The sequence below is a fragment of the Coturnix japonica genome, chromosome 2, assembly GCF_054131305.1.
Source record: "Coturnix japonica strain WE chromosome 2, WE-NBRP24, whole genome shotgun sequence".
NCBI classification, from domain to species: domain Eukaryota; kingdom Metazoa; phylum Chordata; class Aves; order Galliformes; family Phasianidae; genus Coturnix; species Coturnix japonica.
Window position 1 is genome coordinate 98,562,030 of NC_140664.1, and position 22,581 is coordinate 98,584,610.

The 22,581-nt window shown below is 43.7% G+C and overlaps 2 protein-coding genes across 60 annotated transcripts in view; both read left to right on the forward strand.

Annotated features, from left to right (window-relative positions):
- Positions 1 to 4,188, forward strand: part of CLASP2 (cytoplasmic linker associated protein 2) — a 114,667-nt gene extending 110,479 nt beyond the window's left edge. For all 50 annotated transcript variants that reach the window (XM_032442404.2, XM_015854125.3, XM_085540417.1 and 47 more), the window contains one exon: positions 351 to 4,188. In XM_032442404.2, coding sequence (XP_032298295.2) covers positions 351 to 437 — 87 coding nt within the window. In that variant the 3' untranslated portion in view covers positions 438 to 4,188. The remainder of the gene's footprint in view (positions 1 to 350) is intronic.
- Positions 1,245 to 22,581, forward strand: part of UBP1 (upstream binding protein 1) — a 34,829-nt gene continuing 13,492 nt past the window's right edge. For 6 of the 10 annotated variants that reach the window (XM_032442426.2, XM_085540474.1, XM_085540470.1 and 3 more), the window contains exons 1-3: positions 10,595 to 11,164; positions 18,073 to 18,224; positions 21,267 to 21,343. In XM_032442426.2, the coding sequence (XP_032298317.2) occupies positions 11,052 to 11,164; positions 18,073 to 18,224; positions 21,267 to 21,343 (342 nt within the window). In that variant the 5' untranslated portion in view covers positions 10,595 to 11,051. Of the gene's footprint in view, positions 1,325 to 8,694; positions 8,812 to 10,584; positions 11,165 to 18,072; positions 18,225 to 21,266; positions 21,344 to 22,581 lie in introns of those variants that run through there. The other 4 variants (XM_015854162.3, XM_015854166.3, XM_085540475.1 and 1 more) reach the window with 3 other exon arrangements.

Below are 22,581 nucleotides of genomic sequence, written 5' to 3' on the forward strand. Positions count from 1 at the left end.
CAGAGAGCATTGGAAGCGTTAGTAGGTGCTGGAATCAGTACCTGTAATTAGAGGCTTAAAACCACAACATTCACTTAAAAAGCAAAAAGAAAGCAAGCCCACCTTATTCAGAGCAGCATAGTAAGATGGGGAAAAGCATCTGTCTTAGTGCAGCTACTGCAGGTTGCTTTCTTCTTTGCATCCTTAGTTTTGCTGTGTTAGATATTAGCAAGAATGTTACCTTTCCATTAATTGTGTGAAATACTGTTTTGCTTTTAAGAGAATAATTGTGTAATGTCTGCTTCGATCCATCATTTCTGTAGTGTGTACAGTTTGTAAATACTAAACAAAAGTAATTTCTGGCTTTGCAGATGAAGTTATTGAACCTTTACATCAAGCGTGCACAAACTGGCTCCGGACCAGGGGATACAACGGCAGATATGTCTGGACAAAGCTAATGAAGCTGAGACGAGAATTAACCAGCTCTCCTAAAGCAAGGGCAAAGCCCTCATCAAGTGAAAGGAAAATTCTTACACACAACTTTTGGAACCCTGGTTTCTTTTTCTTTTTGGTTTTTTTTTTTTTTTTTTTTTCTTTTGGTTTTTTTTTCCTTAACCAATGGCTGTCCTCAGCCTGCATGTGACTGTTGCAATAGAATTACTCCAGATCTAAGGAAAAGCAGTATTAACATCAGTTGATCAAAGCAAAATAAATCTAAAAAAGAATCTAATTCATCAGTTATCCTGTTGCAATCCTCTGTGTCTTCCCATTAACTTTTGCCAGTGTTACTGTATTAAAAAAGAATTTTTTTTAATGCTAATTAAACAGGTATGCTTTAAGCTTCAGAAGTTAAAATACAAATTCTGTTGCTTTTTTTCAGCTGCAGATAACATTTTTATTGCTATTTGGTTTGAGTATCGTGTCCTTCGCTAGAAACAAGAAGTGATGTGAAACTAGGCAGAACTAGTCTGAACTGCAGTGAGACTCGGTCACTGTTGGTGGTTCATCATCTTATTTACATCTTGTTTGGGATATTCCAGAGATTGAGAAATATGCCTATAAAAAAGCTGGATCGATCCAGTTCTGTAAAAGTGATATTGTTCATTGGTTGTATGTTTGTTGCATAAATAAGAATTTAGTGTGCACAGCAGAGGACTGGTACAACCAGTACCTCTTAGTGTGGGAGACAGCCCTTTCAGGGTAGCACTGCCGACCTGGTGATAGAGTGGCAGTCTGCTCTTAGCAGCAGACTTCATGGTCACTTGATGGACGTGAACCATCCTTGCCACCTTTCGTTCTTCAAGCAGGATGCTTCAGAATGGAGTGCTCTGCCCAAGCATGCTCAGTATGTATTTATCACTAGAATGTTTCCTCTCAACCTAATTGCTGGAACCAGTAGTCTTGTATTGTAACTCACATGGGATTTTATGACAACAGTGCGGAAAACTATTTATTCGTTATCTTCCTAAAAGCACCGAGATTTTCTGCATTGAATTTTAATTGGGGGGGTGGGAGGGGAGGGAATAGTCACAAATGCTCTCGATCTCGCCACCTTCTAATTTAACAAATGCTATATTTTGGATGAGTTGGGAAAGCTGCACCGAACTGTTTGCATGGTTTTCTTGAATAGCATCCTCAAGATCCGTCTGGATTAAGGTGTGGAAATGTTTCCAGGGTTTGTTTTGCCATTTCTGAAAAAGAGTTAGTTTATTGTGAATAATGGTTCTTTGTATTTATGAACTTGAGAATGGAAAGAGAAAGAAAAGATCAAGTAAATGTGTCCCTGAATGTTCTCATCTTTTTTTTCCCCCTTTTTTTATCCTTTTTTTCTTTCTTTTTTGTTTTCTTTGATATAAGCAACAAGTTAGTTAACTGAGAACTGGGATAAGCAGCACCCTTCCCAGAAATGATGGAAACTCTTTATCCCTAGCTTTTCTTTCCCTTTGATTGTGGTGTTGTCTGGCTGTAGGAAATATATCCTGATAAGAGAGAAAACTGTAGTGCCAAGGATGATGATCAGTGCTAGGCTGAAATTCTCTCTACCTCTTCAGGGTGGTTAATTTTTGGCTGAGCTGCTGCATACAGCACCCGGTGGAAGAACTACCTATAGAAAAAGTCTTTTGTTTTTCCCTAATTATCGCTTAATGCATATTGAAAGCTATTCTTTGACACACAGCCAAATACTGCAAGAACAGCTTATACACTGTACTGTTAGGTGCCCTGAAACACAAAACTGAATGGAGAAAAAAAAAGAGTCAGATGCTTGTAGTTACATGAAAGGTTGTTTTCACTTCAGTGAGATGTTGTTACAGAAGCAATGCCATTACAGAGATTTATTTGGAGGAAAGGTTGTAGAAATGTATGTAAAGACTCTAAATCAAGGCTGTCATAACTTGTCAGTAGCCCTCCTTAACAGCTACATCAGGAAAATAGTATCTCCTCTTTCTTTCCTTTGTTACGTGTAACATTCTTGTTGTTTTCTACTGTTTGATTCCATTGTGTATTTATAGTTCTACGCTTACCATTGTGCATATACTGGCAATAAAATGTACATAACATTACTTAAAAAAAAAACTAGCAATGTATACATTCTGTTTTTCTGTGTTATTTGATCACGTGTTATAAGAAAGATAGAAAGTCACTGAGGCAGCATTGGGGGGAAAAATGATCTTCATGTTTTTGTGTCTAAACGATGTTTCTTTAGATGCTCTGTGAGTCAGTCCAACAGCGTTTGGGAACATGGTGTGAATATAGGCATGCTGGACAAAAGTAGTTTGGGGAAATGGAATAGAATCTTTATGAATACCAAATTTCCTTCATCTCAGCAGGCTTCTTGTTTGCTGCTTCGTTTATTTGTACATTATGCATTGCTAGCATTTTATTTTTGTAATATTTCCAAAATATTTTTCAGTTTAGTATCTCGTAGTTTTACATTTTGATTCTGTGATATATCATTTAAAATAATAATAATAGTAATAAAAAGGCAGAAATGCTAAGTTTAATAGTCCCATATATTATCCCTGCTTTTTCTACAGGTAGTATTTATTTTCAAATGATCATTTCAAGATGACTTTGCTCGGTCATCTTTTTGAAGATGTTATTTCATACTGAAAAAAAAACAAGTTTATTGAAACATCCCATATATATATTCCGGATGGACCTAATTGTTTTTTATCTGTAAACAAAAGTTGGTAAGAAAGAAATGTTTGTATCCCCTGCGACTGAAAACTTTTACTCCTGGGGGAGGAGAGGAGATATTTACAAAGTTTGTCCCCCAGTTGCGCATCAAAGATGCCTTTAATAGTTCTAAGTGTGACATCCCACATACTGAAAATCTAAATGCTACACATTGAAATGAATATTTGAATTACGACCTAACGAGTTCCCAACAAAGATGGGGCTGCTGTTATCTGCTTAGAATTTGTATTAAATGAAGCCATCAGAACGTTAAGAAATTGCAACAAAATGTTCTCTGCTGCAGCCAGTTACCAGATTAGCTGCGTTGCTTTTTGCCTTCATTTCCTATATTGCAAATAGACGATAGCTCAGTTAAATCTGAGCTATGATTAGTCATGCCTTATGTTTGTACTGGAGGTGGTTTATCTTAAAAGCATAAAACCCACAACCATAAAGTCCTGGGAAAAGCCAGGACAGTTACTGTTGTTCTTTTTCAGAAAGGCTTTCTTAATATCCTGTAAAGGTAGGACATTGCAGTGGTTCGAATACTGAAACATGACTCATAAAGGTTGATTTTAGGCTTAAAAAAGAGGAAGGAAAGAAAACTACATGCAGAATCAGGATAGAAAATGCATGTCTTGGATGTCTTCTTGGACTTGGATGTCTTCTGCTTTAAATGATTTTGGGTAACATGTTATGTTCAGCGAAAACTGGGAGAGCAAATGTAAACTGAGAGTTGATCATGTACATTTTCTTGAGTTTGGTTGCTTGTTTGTTTTTAAAGATAAAGACTGGAACAGACGGAGTTGTGTTTATTATTTGTGGTTGGAGTCCTAGAGTGAAAAGAACAAACACTTGTATCCTGGAACAGAGTCGTGTATTATTAACAGCTTCTGTCAATGCTGAAATGTTTGAGTAAACTCACAAACACATCCGTGTGGAATGCCTGTAGAAACTGAGGGCCTGAGCTGCTCCTAACATTGTCCTTTTGAAAATAACCATAAAAGAGAAAATAAAGAGGAATTAACGTGAGTTATGCTTCAGTTACTCCCTGTGACAGGCTAGTGAGAATGGTCCGGTTGGTTGTAGTAATTTACAAAGAGAAACACACAGTACAGTATAAATGAGGCGAGGATAGATGGGCAACTGGGGACCTGAGGGGTTATCTGGAGAAATTGAACTGACATTAAGCCAGCATGTCTGCTTACGATATCCAGACTTGTTAGCAGTGGCAGTAGGTAGAAAGGGAACTGAAGTTTATATTAGGCATCAGAGTTCCTTAAGTCCTTCATTTTAGTGTTCCTCCTTTCCTAGATCTTGGCTGTTGACCAATGATGGAAATCTTTGTATCTCCATAAACTGATACTCAAATCAGTAGTTCAACCATGTCAAGCTAGATTCAAATGTTGTCGCTTTGTAGTCAAGGAAGACTTATACCAGTATAAACAATAATGTACATTTGCATTAGGCAGAGGACATTGTCAGAGCTCAGTCTGGTTAGATGTTCCCTCACCACCTGTCCAGCTCTGACTATGACAGAGCCAAGAACACCCCATTTGAGCTCCCCATCTTACTTAGACAAATCAGACTGGGGAACAACTAGAAAGCAGTCCTCCAGCAGCACCCTGGAATCTGTGACTTCCGCCATAGATGCTGGCAAAAGTCAGTGTTCTGTGCCTTGGGGGTTTGCTTATATGAAAACAAAACACCATTTTCTATCACAGTTTGCTTTACCTGAGCATATGCAGTTCATGTTACAATACCAGGCAAGACAAGGAGACACTGAGACACTGATTTTAGCTTGGTTTAAACAGGAGAAATGGTGTTAGTGAGGGAACTGGATGTGTCTGTTCCAGTTGCAGATGAGCATGCTTCAAATTGCTGACAGCGCAGTGCTTGAAAACGTTTGACCTAGGAAGGTACTAGAGGTGCCTTAAAACCTCATGTAAGAAAGATGCTGCATGAAGGTAGCACAGTGCATTGGCATTGCTGTTTTCAGACTGTTTGCAGTCCTTCATGTACTTCTGCCAGATTCAGATGACCAGACACAGTAAAACAAGAAGGATGTGCCAGGTCTGACCGATGCATCAGAAGATGTGCGATTAGAACCCCAACTTTGGATGGGGATGGAGCAGATGCAGAAACTTTTCTTGCTAGCAATTCTTACTTGTCGGTGTTGAAGTTCATTATAGAAGCAGCAAAGAATACAGTCCCTCCAACAACATATATAAGAGAGACAGAGAGTTGTACTTTACGATATGCATGCAAAGAAAATCTGACATGGCACCTTTCACATGTATGCATGATGGATTTACAGCCAGTCCAAGCAGGGAGCATCATTCACATGTGAATACCTGGTTGCTAATCAGTGACGGAGGTGAACTGCTGATGGTAGCTTTTGACAGGTGTTTCCACCCCAACGTTACCCTGCATTTGGCAGCAACTGTTGGCATAACTGAAAAGAGCCCGAAGACCAAATAGGGCTCATCAAAATCACACCTTTATACTCTCCTGAGGCTTAAATATATAGGGGTTGTTTCTGCATTAATGCAAATCTGTCTTTTGCTTTTAAAGTGACCCAGCATTTCAAGCACAGCCAAGCATCATCACTTGACAGCAAAAACTTTAAAGATCCCTCACAACATATGCATAGCCTGAGTTTACCATGTCTTACGTGGTACTTGACTGACCTTCTTTCCATTTGGTGGTGTCTGAAGAACATATTAATAGCAAACGCATTGCATGTGCATAACCAGATTTAATGTTAACAATATTAGCTGATTAGTAATCACAGAGACTGATTGAGAGACTGATTGATTGATCTTCACAAAAGCTGAAGTGGGTAATTATGTCATGGCTTAATAGACCTCATGTTGGATACTACTCGTGGAAAAACAATAAGAATCCAGTAATTAAAGTTTTCAGCCACATCATGTAGAAGTACTTAAATTCAGTGCAGAGCCACCATGAGCCTCCCCACCTTAAACTTCAGGTTGGACTTTGCATGCTGTACACAAGCCTTAAAGCAAGAGATGTTTTAAATAAATAGTGTCTTGTTGTTTGTGTATACAATGCTCCTTTGCCGAGACCTGTTTAGTACTTACTAGGCAGATTAGAAGCCAAGAAACAAAAATAGTTCCTTAACAATAACAGTATGAGGATAAAAACTCACCTTATTTGTCCCCAAACTTGCACAACTAGGTAACCACATACCTTTCTGTCTAGAGGTGAGTCAAGGGCAGCAGGTGTGGGTATGGCGAATGTACAGTACTTCACAAAGCAAAGTACCAGAGTTAAGAACAACGTGGAAAGCTTTTCCTGATGTTAAAAATGCTTGCAAGGAAAAACAGTCGAAATACAAAACCATAAAGAGAAGAAAGTGAAGAAATACTAATTACTGAGTGTGGATTATTCTCCTTTTTTATGTTAGAGTTTCAGTATTAACCCATCCTATGTGTTAGGTCTAGTACTTTACTTACAAGGAACTCAAAGTTTGTGTGAGTGAAGAATCAGGCTTCTTGCCAACCCCTAGTGAAACGAAAGAGTGACAAATGTTCTTCTGCAAAAGAGGAAGGTATCCCAATGGTAGAAACCCTCATGTACTCCATCCAGGCCTGGGGCCCACAGCACAGGAAGAACATGGAGCTCTTGGAGTGGGTCCAGAGGAGGGCCACCATGATGATCAACAGGCTGGAGCACCTCTCCTGTCAGGAAAGGTTGAGGGAACTGGGCTTGTTTAGTTTGGAGAAGAGAAGGCTCCAGGGAGACCTCATTGTGCCCTTCCAATACGTGATGGGAGCACATAAAGAGGAGGGGGAACAGCTTTTTACAAGGGTGGATATTGATGGGACAAGGGGGAATGGTTTTAAACTGAGACAGGGAAGGTTTAGGTTAGAGATTAGGAGGAAGTTTTTCACACAGAGGTTGGTGACGCACTGGAACAGGTTGCCCAAGGAGGTTGTGGATGCCCCATCCCTGTAGGCATTCAAGGCCAGGCTGGATGTGGCTCTGGGCAGCCTGCTCTGGTGGTTGGTGATCCTGCATGTAGCAGGAGGTTAAAACCAGATGGTCATTGTGGTCCTTTTCAAATCAGGCCATTCTGTGATTTAGAAGCCAAGTATTCTGAACTCAAGGCCTTGTATAGTATGAATGACATCATGCTTTTGCTTTAGCAGATATTTACATATTTTATTTTTCAAGGTACAGATACCTGCAACCAATTTTAAGTCAACACTCAAAAAGATGTCTTAAAGACATGATGAGATAGATACAGCTTCAGGAAGTTGAGCTTATATGCAATGGCAAATACCTGCCTCCACCCAAGCAGTCTTGTCAGAGACAATGTTTGTGGGGAACAAAGGAATGAGGAAGTGAAGTCCTTTATCACAGAATCACAGATTATCATATCCCTCAACACAACATCCAAACGTTTCTTGAACACCCCCATGGTCGGTGACTCCACTACCTCCCTGGGCAGTGCATTCCAGTGCCTGACCACCCTTTCCGAGAACTAATACTTCCTAATGTTCAGCCTGAATCTCCCCTGGCGCAGCTTGAAACCATTCCCTCTAGTTCTATCATCGATTACATGAGAGAAGAGGCCAACCTCCAGCTCACTAAAACCTCCCTTCAGGAACTTATAGAGAGCTATAAGGTCTCTCCTGAGCCTCCTCTTCTCCAGGCTGAACAAACTCCTTTCTGTTTCAAGCAGAATGGGTGCCCTCTGCAGGTAACTTACTTTCTACTGAGATTTTTTGTACACGCGCACTCCTTTAATTCTGTGTGCCAAGGTCTTAAGCAGGACTGATCAGCACTACTTTGTTTTAAAGTAGATATTGCAATCCTTGCTGCAAACCTCAACAAGCAAACAGCACGTGGGTGTGCCAAGCAGTCAGTTTGAACAGGCAAAAGGGGCACACTCTAAACACTGCTGAAAATCACAGGATTACAGGGGTTGGCAGGAGCCTCAAGAGACTGAAACCAACCTCCTGCTAAAGCAGGTCCCCTACAATAGGTTGCACAGGTAGATGTCCAGATGGGTCTTGAATATCTCCATAGAAGGAAGCTACTCTGCTCATCTTCAAAGCATTGGTGTATATTCCCCCTTAATTTTTCTCTTCAGTTATGCCTACACATGTTTTCAGTGGACTGCATGGAGAGAGAACAGTTTGCCTCTGAGTCAGCAGTGCTATGAGGTTTCAGCTCCCAGCTCTGTAACATGCAGTTCTGCACTGTGACACTGATAGTGTGGGAGAGGAGATAAATGGAGATGTTGCTGGTGATGACTAGGCTACACCTGACACCGTGTTGGCTCGAAGTCAAGCCCAGCAGCTGGGCAGCAGCTAACAACACAGCAAGTCTGGGGAAGCAAAAGAGGAGGCGGGGACCAGCCAAGACTTACAGCTATCTGTCTCTTCTGCAGAGAGCGACACCTGCAAACGTGGTGGCAGAGGCTAAATATAAAGGTGTGAGAGGAAGTAACTGCAAATTTCATCTGACTGTGTGTTTTCTTCTCTCTCCTCTCTCCCATCACTGCAGTGACCATCTCTTGGTTGAGCACAACGCTTCATCTCATCCCAAAATGCTTTTCTGGCACAGTCAGCCTGAACATTACCACCATCACCAGTATCCCACCGCTAACAGCAGCTACCTGCGGTAAGATAATAACGATTGTGGGTAATTATAAATAACAGTAGTTATAACATTATGGCACCCAATAATGTAGTCTGTGCAGCCTTTGCTAATGCACAAGCTCAAGCCTTCATATAGAGCTGGTGATTGTAGACCCACTGATAAACCTCTGTTCAGTGGAGTCACTGTAGTGCAGATCTACTTTACTACAGCTTCATGATCTTCCTAACTGTGCCACCCTGCGAGTGCTTGTAACAGCACTGAAATGTCTAACAAATGCTTTAAATGATATCCACAAATGTCTTAACTTTGACTGTTTCTCTTTGAGGTTCCGTGAGTATTCCAAGTGTAACGCTCTTGTTTATGTGAAGTCATACAGACTTAGAAGTATCTCAGTGTCTCAGGGGTAGTTTCAAACATGCGTTCTACCTATTGAAGTTCAGTTGATGTGCAGCCCCTTGTAGCATCAGGGAGGACACAGTGGTTAAACACCGTGCTGCAATCTGATGCAATATACATCTTATTGCATCAGTGTATTCTAATGAACTTACCTTACCTCTTCGGAACAGAATTATTTGTGTACAAGCAAGTATTATCTGTGTACTAAAACACTATTTGCGTGCAAACAATTGCGTACAACTTTATTTGTATTCAAATGCTTCTTAAAAATGACTGTGTTTAACAAGGGCAAAGTTCACAGATTGCAGATAATCCTGACTTGGAGTTTCAAACTGTAACATGGCTGGCTCTGTTCAACCTCACCTTATTGCATTTGAGCTTATGAGTACAAACATGGCAGTGCTTAATGCACTTTGATACGGGCATCTGCTTCAGGCCTTACCCTGCACCTTTAGCCTGGCCGTAGATGTTCGGCTCTGTCAATACAGAATCACAGAATGACCCGGGTTGGAAGGGATCTCAAGGATCATGTAGATCCAACCTCCTGCCTGGCAGGGCCACCAAACATACACATTTACTAGATCAGGTTGCCCAGGGCCCCGTCCAACCTAGTCTTGAACACCTCCAAGGACGGGGCATCCACAACCTCCCTGGGCAGCCTGTTCCAGGGCCTAACCACTCTCCTAGTGAAGAACTTCCCCCTAACATCCAACCTAAATCTTCCTTCTTTCAACTTAAAACCATTTCCCCGTGTCCTGCTATTGTCAGCCCTTTCAAAGAGTTTACTCCCCTCCTGGGAGTTAAGTTCCCTTCAGGTATTGAAAGGCTGCAATGAGGTCAAATACATCAGTCCCACGTCTACATGGCAGTAAGGTTTGTATAGAATGAGTTGACTAATGGGAGGATGTCAGTGCTCGTGGGGAGCAGATGGCGAAAGGAACGTGTGTACGGGGGTTAGAAATGCACGATTTAACTGATGTTCAGTATCTGGATGTAACTGATGTTCAGCACCTGAGCTGAGCACTTCATGAGCTGGGGTTTGCTAGATGAGGCCGCCTCACGACGCCCCGCCGCTATTTCCGCTTCCTCTCCCTTTCCGTTTCCTGTCCCTTTCCGCTTCCTCCTACTTCCGCTTCCTCTCCGTTTCCGTTTCCGAGATGCGGTTCCCGTCATGCCCCGCTCCCCCGTCTCGATGTGGGATGAGGCCGCTCCGTATCGCCGCGCTCCGTCCTGAGGGCGGGGCTGTTCTCCGTGACGCCTTCCGGTGCTGAGGGAGCGCCCGCTGATTGGCTGCTCCGCCCCCTCATCTCTCCCCGCTCCCTTCCCATTGGTCCTTCCCACAGCGGGCGGGCCGTGACCCGGCAGCGGCGGCTCGAGGCGGGGGTTGTGTGGAGGAGGCCGCCATGTTGGCGTGAGGCGGCGCTGGGCCGCGGGTGCCCGCGCTGCAGCTGCCGCCGCCCCGGCGAAGGATGTGGCGAGAGGCGCCGCTGAGCTGGGTCGGAGCTCGGACGGCGGCCCCGAGGGGTGTCCGGTCACGGGAAGAGGGGAACGGGGAGGAGGCGGCGGCCGCCGGGCCCTCGGCTCCTCTGGTCGGCCGGGCGGCCGCAGGATGCTGAGGGCGGCCCCGCGCCCAGGTCGCGCCACGGGCGAAGGGTCCCCCCGGGGCTGAGCGCGGCCGCTCCCTCGCTCCGCACGCGTTTGTCCGTCCCGCCCCGGCTCCGCGCCGCCCCCCGGGCCCCTCTCGCTTCTTCCCGCCCCGCGCCGCCCGCCGAGACGCCGCCTCCCGGCGGAGGCTCCGGGGCCGGGCCGCTCCTCCCCGTCCGGCTCCTCCCGCGGCGCCGCCGGAGCGCGGGGGGCGGCGGAAGATGGCGTGGGTGCTGAAGATGGACGAGGTGATCGAGTCTGGGCTGGTGCACGACTTCGACGCCAGCCTCTCCGGCATCGGGCAGGAGCTGGGAGCCGGCGCCTACAGCATGAGGTGCGCCCCGGGGGCGGGCGGGGGCCGCGGGGCTGCCCTAAGCGAAGCGAGGCGGCGGCTTTACTGCTTCCTTCCTTCTCCTTCCCGCTGTTCCTGCTTTTCCCCTCCTCCCCTCGTTCTCGTTTCCCGCACCCCGAGAGCGGGCACGTGGCAGGGGGTGTCCTCTGCTGCTCCCCCGCTGCGGCCCTGCCTGCCGTTCCTGTCCCAAAACCGGCATTTCCCTGCGCCTCACACCTCTAAGAGAACATTGTGCTGCTCGGTTCTAGTTCTGCACTTGGACTTGGCAGCAAACCGTGGCTGCCTTCTCTTTCTAACGAAGCGAGTAAATGTTGTGGCTGTTAATCGAATAGTAAGATGGCTGTACTTTACTCACTCTGTTTATTGTTTCATATTTATGCGTGGAGTGGGGCTTTGATGACCTCCATTTTTTCCTCCCTTTGCCATGCAGCTCTTTCTATTGGAGCTCAGCAGTTTCTTCTCCTCTTGACTGTTTTCCAGGCCTTACAGTAGAAATGTTTAAGTAATCTCTGGGTGTGCTTTCTAAAGTTAAGATAAGCTTAGAAATAAAGTGTGTTTGATCTAAGTTATGGCAGAGCGGTTCGGTTTGTAACTTGTTAGTGTCGAAAGGTTTGAATGGGCTTTCGAAGGATTTCCCTGTCTGTTTATGGAGTTAATCTCTCCTCCTAGTAACACAAGGTAACACAAAAAGAATATTGGGAGAACTTCTCCAGCTCTATGGCTTTGTATTGGGTTGATGTGTGTGCCCTGATGCGGAGTATTTGGCTTTATTCGTGTGGATATTGCTAGTGAGCAGTAATAGCTGGTTTCTTTGAAGGAAGCTGGCCTGACACAGCATCTCTGACGATTTATCTTTAAACAGTGCTTAGAATTTCTTTATAGTCTTGAAACTCAGCTTTTCTGCTTTTCTTTTTCCCCTCTAATTCAGGCAATGAGTGTATAGCCAGGAATTTCAGTACAAATGGAAGTATCTTTAGCAGTAGTGAATGTGAGTATTGCTGTTATGTTAACCTGGCAGGGACGATGTTGCATAGCAGCACTCATCCTCCTGGTGAAATGGATTTAAGTTGAAAGAGGGAAGATTTAGGTTGGATGTTAGGGGGAAGTTCTTCACTAGGAGAGTGGTTAGGCCCTGGAACAGGCTGCCCAGGGAGGTTGTGGATGCCCCGTCCTTGGAGGTGTTCAAGACCAGGTTGGACGGGGCCCTGGGCAACCTGATCTAGTAAATGTGTATGTTTGGTGGCCCTGCCAATCAGGGGGGTTGGAACTACATGATCCTTGAGGTCCCTTCCAACCCGGGTCATTCTGTGATTCTGTGGTGATTTCCTATCACTTAAATATCCATGACCAAAGACATTATCTTCATAGTGTAGCAATAGAAGATAATTTTGGGGACCACTGATCTTTGGTGTGAACTATTAGAAGGTGGAGACTGATTGAAAAGAGAACCTCGAGGAACTACTTGCCATTTCTCTAGCAAAATTCTGTATGTAACCAGAGTGATTTACTGTATTAATTGATTTAAGTTAAATGAGCACAAATATAAGAAGTACATTAGTACACGTGGTTGAATTTTTATGTGTAACTTAGAGGCACAATATATGGATTTCTTTAAGTGCATAGAACCCCAGTGGTGCAGAAATTAAGGCCTGTCCTTAGGAAACGTGATTATTTCAGGCGTGGCTCCATTTTTGGGACATGAAGTTGGTTCGACTCTCCTGTCCCCTTGGAAAGCACAGGGTGTCTGTGGGGAGCTGGAGGCAGTGGGAGGCTGCTGCAGATGGTTTGGTTTTGCTGTGCTGTGGGAAGCTGCCTGTGGCCTTGAATGCTGAGGGAATGTTGTGCATCAACTCACCTCCGAGGCTGGGCATGATGTATCCACTGAGGTTATTTGTGTTGAGTTAGGAGACTATCCTCCAGCTCATCCTATTGCTCTCAAGTGAGAAAGAGAAAGACCCTCACAGCTTCTGGGTCTCCTTTTATTGACATCTATTTAACAAGGCTGGCTCATGACAGTTACCATCCTAACTTTGCAGTCCCTATACAGAAATATAGAAATGGAGTTGTGTGGTTCAGGCCCTGCTGCCCCTTGTGGCTCTTTCTGTCAGACAGGATCACAGAATGACCTGGGTTGGAAGGGACCTCAAGGATCATGTAGTTCCAACCCCCCTGCCTGGCAGGGCCACCAAACATCCACATTTACTAGATCAGGTTGCCCCGTCCAACCTGGCCTTGGATGACTGCTTACTTACCCCATATCCCACCCATTGCTCTGAAACTGCCACTGGTTACACATTCCTTTTTTAAGACAAGGGCTGACTTAAGGTGTCCCACAGAGTGTTTTTGTTTTTAAATAAATGCGGTGTTTTCTGCATCACAAATAAGAAGTCTGATGTTGTAGTAGTCTCTTCTACTTTTATGTCTTTCACTGCAGAAAAAATACTTTTCACTGACCTCGGGACTGTGTAAAATAGGATGTTATGTACTGATCAGCTTTGGAGCCTGATTCTGTGTGCAGGCACAAGAATGTAAGTATTTGTCAGGAAATAGGTATCTGGGCAGAGAGAAAATCCACAAACCGAAGCCTTTATTGCCACAGAAAGCATTTCTGGTCACCAGTGGTTCAGTGGCCGTGTTGAGAGATAAATCTCATTCCACATCACTGACACTGTTCTGGTTTTTCTTTTCATTTCTTCCCCACCATCCCGCGGTTGGATACGTGATAAGAGGTCAATGAAAAGGCCTTTCAGCTCCCATACTTGTATTCAGTGTTCACTTTTCATGGTGTACAGAGGGACAGAGAGTAGGTCTCTTAGATATCAGCAGTCCATACCCCAGATGGTGCAGATTGGAGCAGCTGCCTGGTCTCCGTGTGTTGGAGGAGAATTAGGGATTTGTGGCTATCAACAAACCTTGGTCGTACACCATCATCTTGGTTCCATGGCGAGGTTAGGAATACAGAGCTTGTAGGATTGTGCTGTGCTTGTGCTTGTAGGATTGATGGATGTCTGCTGCCAGACTTCCCATAAGCTGAGGCCTTGAAGCTTTTGAGTTTCCATTCTGCAGGTTTGCAGGGTTCCCAGCACAGCGGTACGTTTGCACCTGTTTTCCCATTTGTCTTGTGTCACGTCAGAGAAAGTCGTTTCCCAGCAGCTACTGCTGGTGATCTCTTCTTACACTGAATTTCCTTTTCTGGATGTAGGGAAAGTGCTGGGTGGTATCAGCCTGTTTCTTTACATGTTCCTATTGCTTGTTCAGGCACCTGAACAGCGCAGAGCTTAACTCTTATTCAAACAGTGCTCCAGAAACATTTTTCTCAAGGTATTAGCCCTTGTAAACCGTGGTTTAAAGTTTCAAAAGATCTGTGTGTTCTTGGATGCTTTAGTGCTCTCACACCCTAAAGCACACAGTGCAGACACAGATAAGGCAGGTGATTGATGTAGTGTCACTTGCAATTTTGATGACATGCTAGTTCCTATTCTTGTAAGGACAGGAGGTGGCTCTTTTGTTTTATGACCATCAAATCAATAGGCAGGGTTTTGTATTTGGAAGGAAGGTGATTTTTGCAGCCAACAAAGGCATTTCGCAAGCATGGGAAAAAGTCAAGTCATGTTTTTCTTGGCCTTTCTGTACTTTGTTCACGTGGGCTACTGAAAGTGGGGGAGCTTATCACGTGTCATCCATCCCACTGGGTGCTGTGCTTCAAGCTGTGATGTGCACCTTGCTTCCTCTTGTGTGCATCACCACTCTCGTGTGCTGCGGCTTCACGTGTGTGCTTCTCTGGCTTGGATAGTTACAGCTGGGTGTTGCAGAGGTGTTTACAGCACACTTCTGCTGTGTGATGAGGATTAACTCTGGTTGTCTAGGAATCATTTCTCCTTCCTCTAGAAGGAAAGAGCGCTTTCACTTGAGAGCTTTAAATAACAAATCATGAGGGCCCAAGACAAGTCTTCCCTTCCTGGAGCAAATAGCTTCAAAAATGTATCTTGCATCAGGAGAGTAAACCTTGATGGGTCATCCAAGGTTTGTCTGATAGGTCATCCAAGGTTTGTCTGCTTATTCACATGCTGTTAGTCAGACTAACAAACAGTATGATTGGCGAAATAGTGCTGCTCTGTTGTAGCTCACGTGCTGTGTTGGACAACCTGAGCGGAGCTGGTAGAAGTGCCTGCTGCTAATCTGCTTTGGACCGACTGATAAAATTGCACCGAGTGAGTGAGCAGAAGGATGATGAAAGGATGCTGGTTATGATGTGGTGCTCAGGGATATGATTTAGCAGAGGGTTGTTAGAGTTAGGGTACTATGGTTAGGCTGTGGTTGGACTTGATGATCTTCAAGCTCTTTTCCAACCTGGGTAATTCTATGATTCTGTGATGATTTCCTAAGTAAACACAGGGGTTCAGTGTTTGTGTTATTTCTTTAACTATGCATGAGAAGGAAAATGAGCATAACCCATTATGCCCGCCCTTGGGTTATGTTTGGCAGGATGGGGTTTGCCTACAGTAACATTTTCCACCACGCTCAGCTGTGTAGCTGTATGTTAGGCTGTGCTATGTGCTGATAGAGATCCCTAAGTAGCCCTGCAAAATATTTTGGAGGGGGAAGGGAAAATGGCCCATGTGGCAGGAATTCCTTATGCCAGCTGCACTCAGAAAACCTGCTCTGCTGAACGATGGGCTCTCAATTATTGAATGGGATGGGCCGTGCTCAGTTGTTTTGCCTCGGTGCCAGAAGAGCCTCATTGGAGTGAGACAGAGCTGATTTCTGAGTTCCTTCCTTAAGAGGAGTTAATAGTTGCGTTGAAATTGGGATGTTTCTTTGTCACCGACGCTTTACAACCAAGATTTGCAGGAGTTTATTAATACCTTACTGATGCTCTCAGCTTTAATCTCTGTCAGGTATACACATGTGTTTGAATGTGAGAACGCTGACATTCCATTCTCGTAGTCAACAAAGCTAAATGTTAATGAGATGGTGTTTCATGTCATCTCAGAGGTAGTTTTGAATTGCTCCGGCTTCTCTTTCCCTTTGGAATGTGCTGGTGCCCAGAGGACTTTCCTTTCCCAGAGACACGTATGCTTCTGTGTGGGGACAATCTCAATCTCTTCAGGTTCTTTTAGACTTTGTGCCATTTTTCTGGAGCTTTTTTTTCCTTGGAATGGTGGCTTTTAAGGACGTGCTTTGTGTGCTCTTTACAGCTAAATGGTGCGGTTGGAGTAGGATGCCTTTTTCCCTCTGCAGTAGCAGTTAGTCATCACCACTCTGCAAGTATTAGATAAAGCAGGTTTCAAGCTGCTTAAATTTGTCCTCAGTGTTTGGTGGCTTCCAGAGCCTCGTCTGTTAGTTTAACTGCCTCCTTAACCACTGCACACATTCTTAAGGTAGGCCAGGTGCATTTTCATGTTCTACCTGTGGTTTACAGGTAAGGACTTGAAAGGCGATTTATGTAAGTACACGAGAGACTCGCTTTTCAATTTTGTGTTAGGTGAAAGCAACTACTGCAGGCACTGAGGGCCGTGGGTTATTCATTTGGTGAGATGCTTTGCATGCCTTTTTTTATTGCACTTCTGCTCTTATGTGTGTGTATTTTAAACACTTTAATTATTCCCATGTTCTTTCCATTTTAAAGTTCCTCCTTGTAAAAGCTCTGACAACTGTTCAGCATTCCAAAGTGTGTCACGGACACAGGTTCCTGGTGCTGAAGTCCCATCTTGGGGCAGTGCTTCTCCCTGGCTCGTGACAGGGCTCCCTCCCATGTTGGGCTGCCTCTGCTCAGCCATGGGACGCTTCCCTTTGTCTTATCCTCACATAGTAGCCCACTGACCTAAGGCATTTTCACTCCTGCCTCTGGATATGTGGCAGCTTTTGTCTATAGAAAGGAGCTCTTTATCTTTGTTAAGGAATACAGCCTCCTCTGGGTTCCAGGTTTGGGAGCTGACATCGCTCCAACAGGCTTTTAGTGCTTTCTCATACTAAGCTTCCTGCCTTATTGCCTTCTTTCATAGCATCTCCTGTGCCTCCCTCCTAATGGAAAGGAGCCAAGGAACCTGTGTGGATGTCTTTTTGAAATTCTACTTGTTACTTCTGGGAGAGACTGTAAACCCTCTGTGAGAATTGCCTTCCAATAGAGCAGGCTGGAACAGCACTTAGCAATGACAAAACGTAACTTTACTTCAGAAACTCTACAGAGTACAAAGAATAAGTGGTAGTTCATTTTGGACGAGACCTGTACATTTCTTTTACAGAATGTGTTAAATTAATGTTTGTAATAAATTGAAGGGGAAGAAACATAAGAGAGATGTTTGGATTAAAGACTGAGCAGTGGAGATGATATGAGATATCTTGCTTCAGTTCAGAAACCAGTCTTTGCAAAAGGCTCTGTGGTTCTGCAGGTTGGAATTTAATCAAGAACAGAAATTCAGTGGTGGTAAAACACTATCCTGGAGTAGAACTCGCTTATCTCTTTGAGAACTGGTGGCCTATTTCTGTATACAAAGGCAACAAATGAATACACTGCTAGTACAGAGTATTCTGTAGAAAGTGTGTCATTGGTTGTGGTAAAGTTCAGTTTCTTACATGCTGCCTGTGGACGGCATGGATTGCTGTTTATGCTTCAGAAACTAGAAATGCAAGGTTTGCCAGTCTTTTTTTGTTCAGTAAGTGAAGCAAATTACTGTATATGCTGCCTGTACCTTGTGAGTCTGCTGCTTAATTGTTACTGGACTGTTTGGTGTGGTAAAACCAAACAAGTCTGAAAAATATTCAGTGTCAGCAGAATTCATGTTAAATAAAATTACATTAAATGGGGAGAAGGATTTTCAGTTGTGTCTTAAATTTTGGGCGAGGTGAGGCCAACAGTCTCACAAAGTTATTGCTTTTTTTCTTTTCAGTGATGTTTTGGCGCTGCCTATTTTCAAACAAGAAGATTCCAGCCTTCCACCAGAAAATGAGGCTCAACACCCACCCTTCCAGTACGTTATGTGTGCTGCGACATCTCCAGCAGTGAAATTATATGATGAAACTCTGACGTACTTGAATCAAGGTTGGTATGCATAGATTGCAGGCGTAACTATCCTGAATCCACCAGCTTATGGTGTAAATATCAGAACTAAATTTGTTCATATTTTGAGTCTGGGTAACTTGATAGCGATCCTGTGTTGTCCACGTGGTACGTGGATCACGGTATGTCTTCTGTTTGAAACAAGCACAAGTGCAGCTACCTCTGTAGTTACCAGCTGTGCGTGTCTCCCTTTTGTCTTGTCTGCATTTATCATGAAGTAGATGGATATCCCCACTGAGTTTTGCTGGATTTCTTTTGTAGCCTGTGTCTGGCTTGTGTGACACTATGGCTTGCTTTCTACAGGCAGCAGTGAATGCTGAGTAATACAATATGTGACAAAACCTCCCTCACCTCTGGAAATGCCATTGCTGCCTTAAGTTCAACCAGCTAGTGTTTTCAACTGCAATCAAAATCGTTTTACAGTTTTTGGACTATATTGATAACCTTTGTACACTCTCCCTCTCCTTACTCCAGCTCTAATACCACAGGATCACTGTTCCTTTGTGGGTTTGATTTTCCTTTGTGTACCAGCACATAGAAGTCTCAATAGACTGCACTGTAATTAGAAGGCGTGGTTCTTCAGCACAGTTTGTGTGAAAAATACCAAACCAAAAAACATACACCTTTTCTTTTCCACATCCTACTGCGTTTTGGTGCATTTTATCTTTTTAGCTCAGGTGCTTCTTTGAGCAATACACTTATTATGCAGGTCAGAGGACATACATTAAAATATGCATTGCTGAATTTTCATTGGTACCTGAAAAAGTTTCATTGCACACTGGGCCCCTTAATTCAACGAGCAGATTGTATCTAATTTCATAATGACATGGTGACAAGGAATCATTTTGAGCTTTCCATGTGAATAAAGTTGCCAAGTGCTTCATCTTGCAGCAGCAAGTCTGTCTAAATATACCTTAAACATTACTTGACTTGTCTACTGATGGGAGAGTATTGGAAGTTCTTGAGGCAATTAGTCGTGTCTTACAGACACATGATTGCATAGTTCAGCAATTTGCTTAGTCAGGCTTACTCTTTTTTTAATCACTTTTTGTACCCTGCGTGCTCTTTAGCAGTAAGCAGTACAGTTGCATCAGTGTGCTGGACCAGCAGCGTGCTTGGCACTGTTTAGAAAAATCTGGTATCTGTAGAAATAGGCTTTTTCTTCAGGGACAGGATCCAGCCTCCCTGCCCACACAGCGCTTGAAGGTCAGCTCAGCACGCAGGGGAAGCAGCACAAGATAGCAAGCTGAAATAAGAGGTGCTATCTGACTTCTGAGAGAGAGCTTGCCATTTAAGTACTGCTGTCTGAAATAACTGTAATTGTTTCATCTGGCCTTGAAAATCTCTGCTCATATAAAGATTTCTTGCAGAGTTGTTTTGTGGTTTTGCAGTGTCCTAGGTAACTTGCTGACGTTGAAAAATAAAGACATTGGTATACGCTTGTTCGAAATAAATTCATTTACTGCTCGGATTCCCTCTTCAGTTTCATAGTTATCTTACTGTACTGGATCAAGGCTACCAGAAGCCAAGAGAATGTTTCCAGTATCTGTTAAGGTAGGATGACATTTCCTAAGGGAACACCTAAGTGTGTTCTGGCTTTACTCTCTGTCAGTAAGTGTTTTAAAGAAAGTAGCTAATGGAATATTTTAAGCAATGAGGTTTTCAGCTAGAGCTGATGCCAGGAGTTCAGATCTTGGAGTGATGATGGTTGTTAGGGTTTTTAGTTGTAAGAGCTGTTAAATGAGTCCGTTGAGAATGAACATCAGAGCTGTAGGACAATGTTCTAAGCTGGCTGCTGTTCAATTAGATGTACATCCTCAAATAGCAGGGATGGTATGGGAGAGAATCCTTGTTAGAGGGAAAGCTTGTAGGTTTGTTTATACAGTGCAGCTAGGCTTACAGTTCTGTGAATGCAAAGGACTGCTGAGGAGAGATGAAGCATGTCAGCAAGGAAATGCTTGCAGAACATCATTATGGGAAAACCACAAAATCTCTTCTGGGAAATGGGCGTGGTTAATAATCTCTCAGTTGGAGAGCAGTTTGGCAGGAAAGGAGATGGGAGTCCAGGTGGACTCCAGATTGAATGTGAGCCAGCAGTGTTTCCTTGCAGCAAAAAAGGTAAATGGTGTCCTAAGCTGCATTAGGCAAAGTATTGTCAGCAGGTAAGGGAGATGATCCCCCTCTACTCAAAACTGGTGGGGTCAGACCTGAAGTTCTGTGTCCAGTTCTGGGCTCCTCAGTGCTAGAGATGCATGGATGTACAGAAGAGGCCATGAAGATGATGAAGAGACTGGAGCACTTCACCAATGAGGAAGGGCTAAGGGAGCTGGGAATTATCTCATGTACAAATACCTGAAGGAAGGGTACAAAGAGGAAAGAGCCAGGCTCTTGTCAGTGGTGGCCAGTGCTAAGACAAGATGCAGTGGGCACAGACTGAAACACAGGAGGTTCCCTCTGAACACTAGGAAACCCTTCAGCACTGAGTGGGTTACAGAGAACTGGCAGGGGTTGTCCATAGAGGTTGTGGAATCTCCGACCACGGAGTTAATTCAGAAGCTGGGAGTTGGTCTGGATGTCTCTTCTTGAGCAGGTTGGATGAGGACCTCCAGAGGTTTCTTAACCATTCTGTCATTATTTGTTTGTGTGAAAGAGCGTCCTGCTATGTATTTGGTGTCAAACATTGGGCAGTTAGATTTCGTACCACCCATCGCTGCCTTGCTTCTGTGGCTGTTCTTGAAGAAAGAGCTGAGAGAGCACGTATAGTGCTCAGTGGAGATGTGACTGGAGTAATCAGTGCTGTGCCACTTTTCATACTGTCAAAGCAGCTACATTTCCAGAGCTCCAGATTGGAATGTATCTATCTGCTTGTCTCAAAAATTTCTTTGTCTTCTTATGAAATCTCTTAAACAGAAGTTTGAGGGACTGATACTCTTGTGTAAGAATCAAAGGTTGGTTAAGGTGCACTGAGCACAAAATGGCTTTGTGGTCTGACCATTCTGTTGATAACACATGTTTTCTTTACAGGTCAGTCCTACGAAATACGGATGCTGGATAATCGGAAAGCTGGAGACATACCTGAGATCAATGGCAAACTGGTGAAGGTGAGCATCAGTTCTCTGAGAGTGTTGCTGTCAAATCTCTGCTGTTTTTGCATATTCAAAAAGAGTAGCTTTTAACCCTTAGTTGCACGGCAACTCACAGAGGGAGATGGATCTGACCACTGACAAGAGTAGACATAGTGGAACCTTATGCTTTGTTTTGTTGTTTTGCTTGTTTTGAGTTTACTGCAAATTAAAGGAATATACACATACACATTTTCCCCATCTATGAATGAGTTCATTTCATGTAACTTTAGATAACTAAAGGAGACCTTATCGCTTCATTTAGCCTTTGTGAGGTCTGCAGTCTGATCTGTTCTAAAGATGAGATGAATCTCCGTTGAAGTACATTGAACTCAAGTATCTAAAGTAGGGTGAGATGAATCCAACCCAGAAGCTGTGCTCAGTTTGTAGTAGGTATTATTAAAGGAATGGCCTAGTGGTGGTGGGGAGGGGGTTGGAGGGGGCAGAATTAGATTTTTCTCTTTGCAATTTTTATCAAATCTTCCAGGAAAATGTTACTCATGTTTTGTGTTCTGAGAAGGAGGAAAATGTTAAGTTACTTTGACAGCAGTTCTGAGAAATTAAACTAGAACAGTGTGCCTGTGGGAGGCTGAATCTTTACCTGTCAGCTTTGGGCTGTGTCATTGGAGTAATGTGGCTGGCCTGTATAGTCCTGGGCTTTGTTCTTATGTGTCCGTGGGATGCTTGTTCAGAGATAATTTGAAGAAGCATTAAGCACAAGTATAACATTTGGCTTTGGGAGTTCTGCAATTAAATCTTTACAGCCAGGCATTTTGACTTGCCATAATGAGCATCTTCTGAAGTTTGATGCTTGTCGACCAGGGGTGGTTTGTTAGTGCCTATCCGCAAGAACATGTGCACTCTGTTATCTTTGATGTAAAATCAAGACAATGTTATATACCTTTAAGACGTGCTGCGTTTAGGAGTCCTTAGTTTGGTTCTGTTTTTAGCACTTCTGCTCACAGTCGATGACTGTAGACGATACAATATATTTGTTTTCTCTGTATTACAAATTGCTTTGTTTGTTCATGCAGCAGAACAGAAATTTCTTTAGTGTGGCTTGGAGCACAGCTGCAACAGAACTGCTCACAAGGATGGGTGCTGCTGGATAATTGCTTCCGGATTCATAAAGTTAATCAAATCCTAGTATTTTAGATAAATATTTCGAGTAGAATATCTGGAATAGCTTAGAGTTTACTACTACTTATCATTAACTA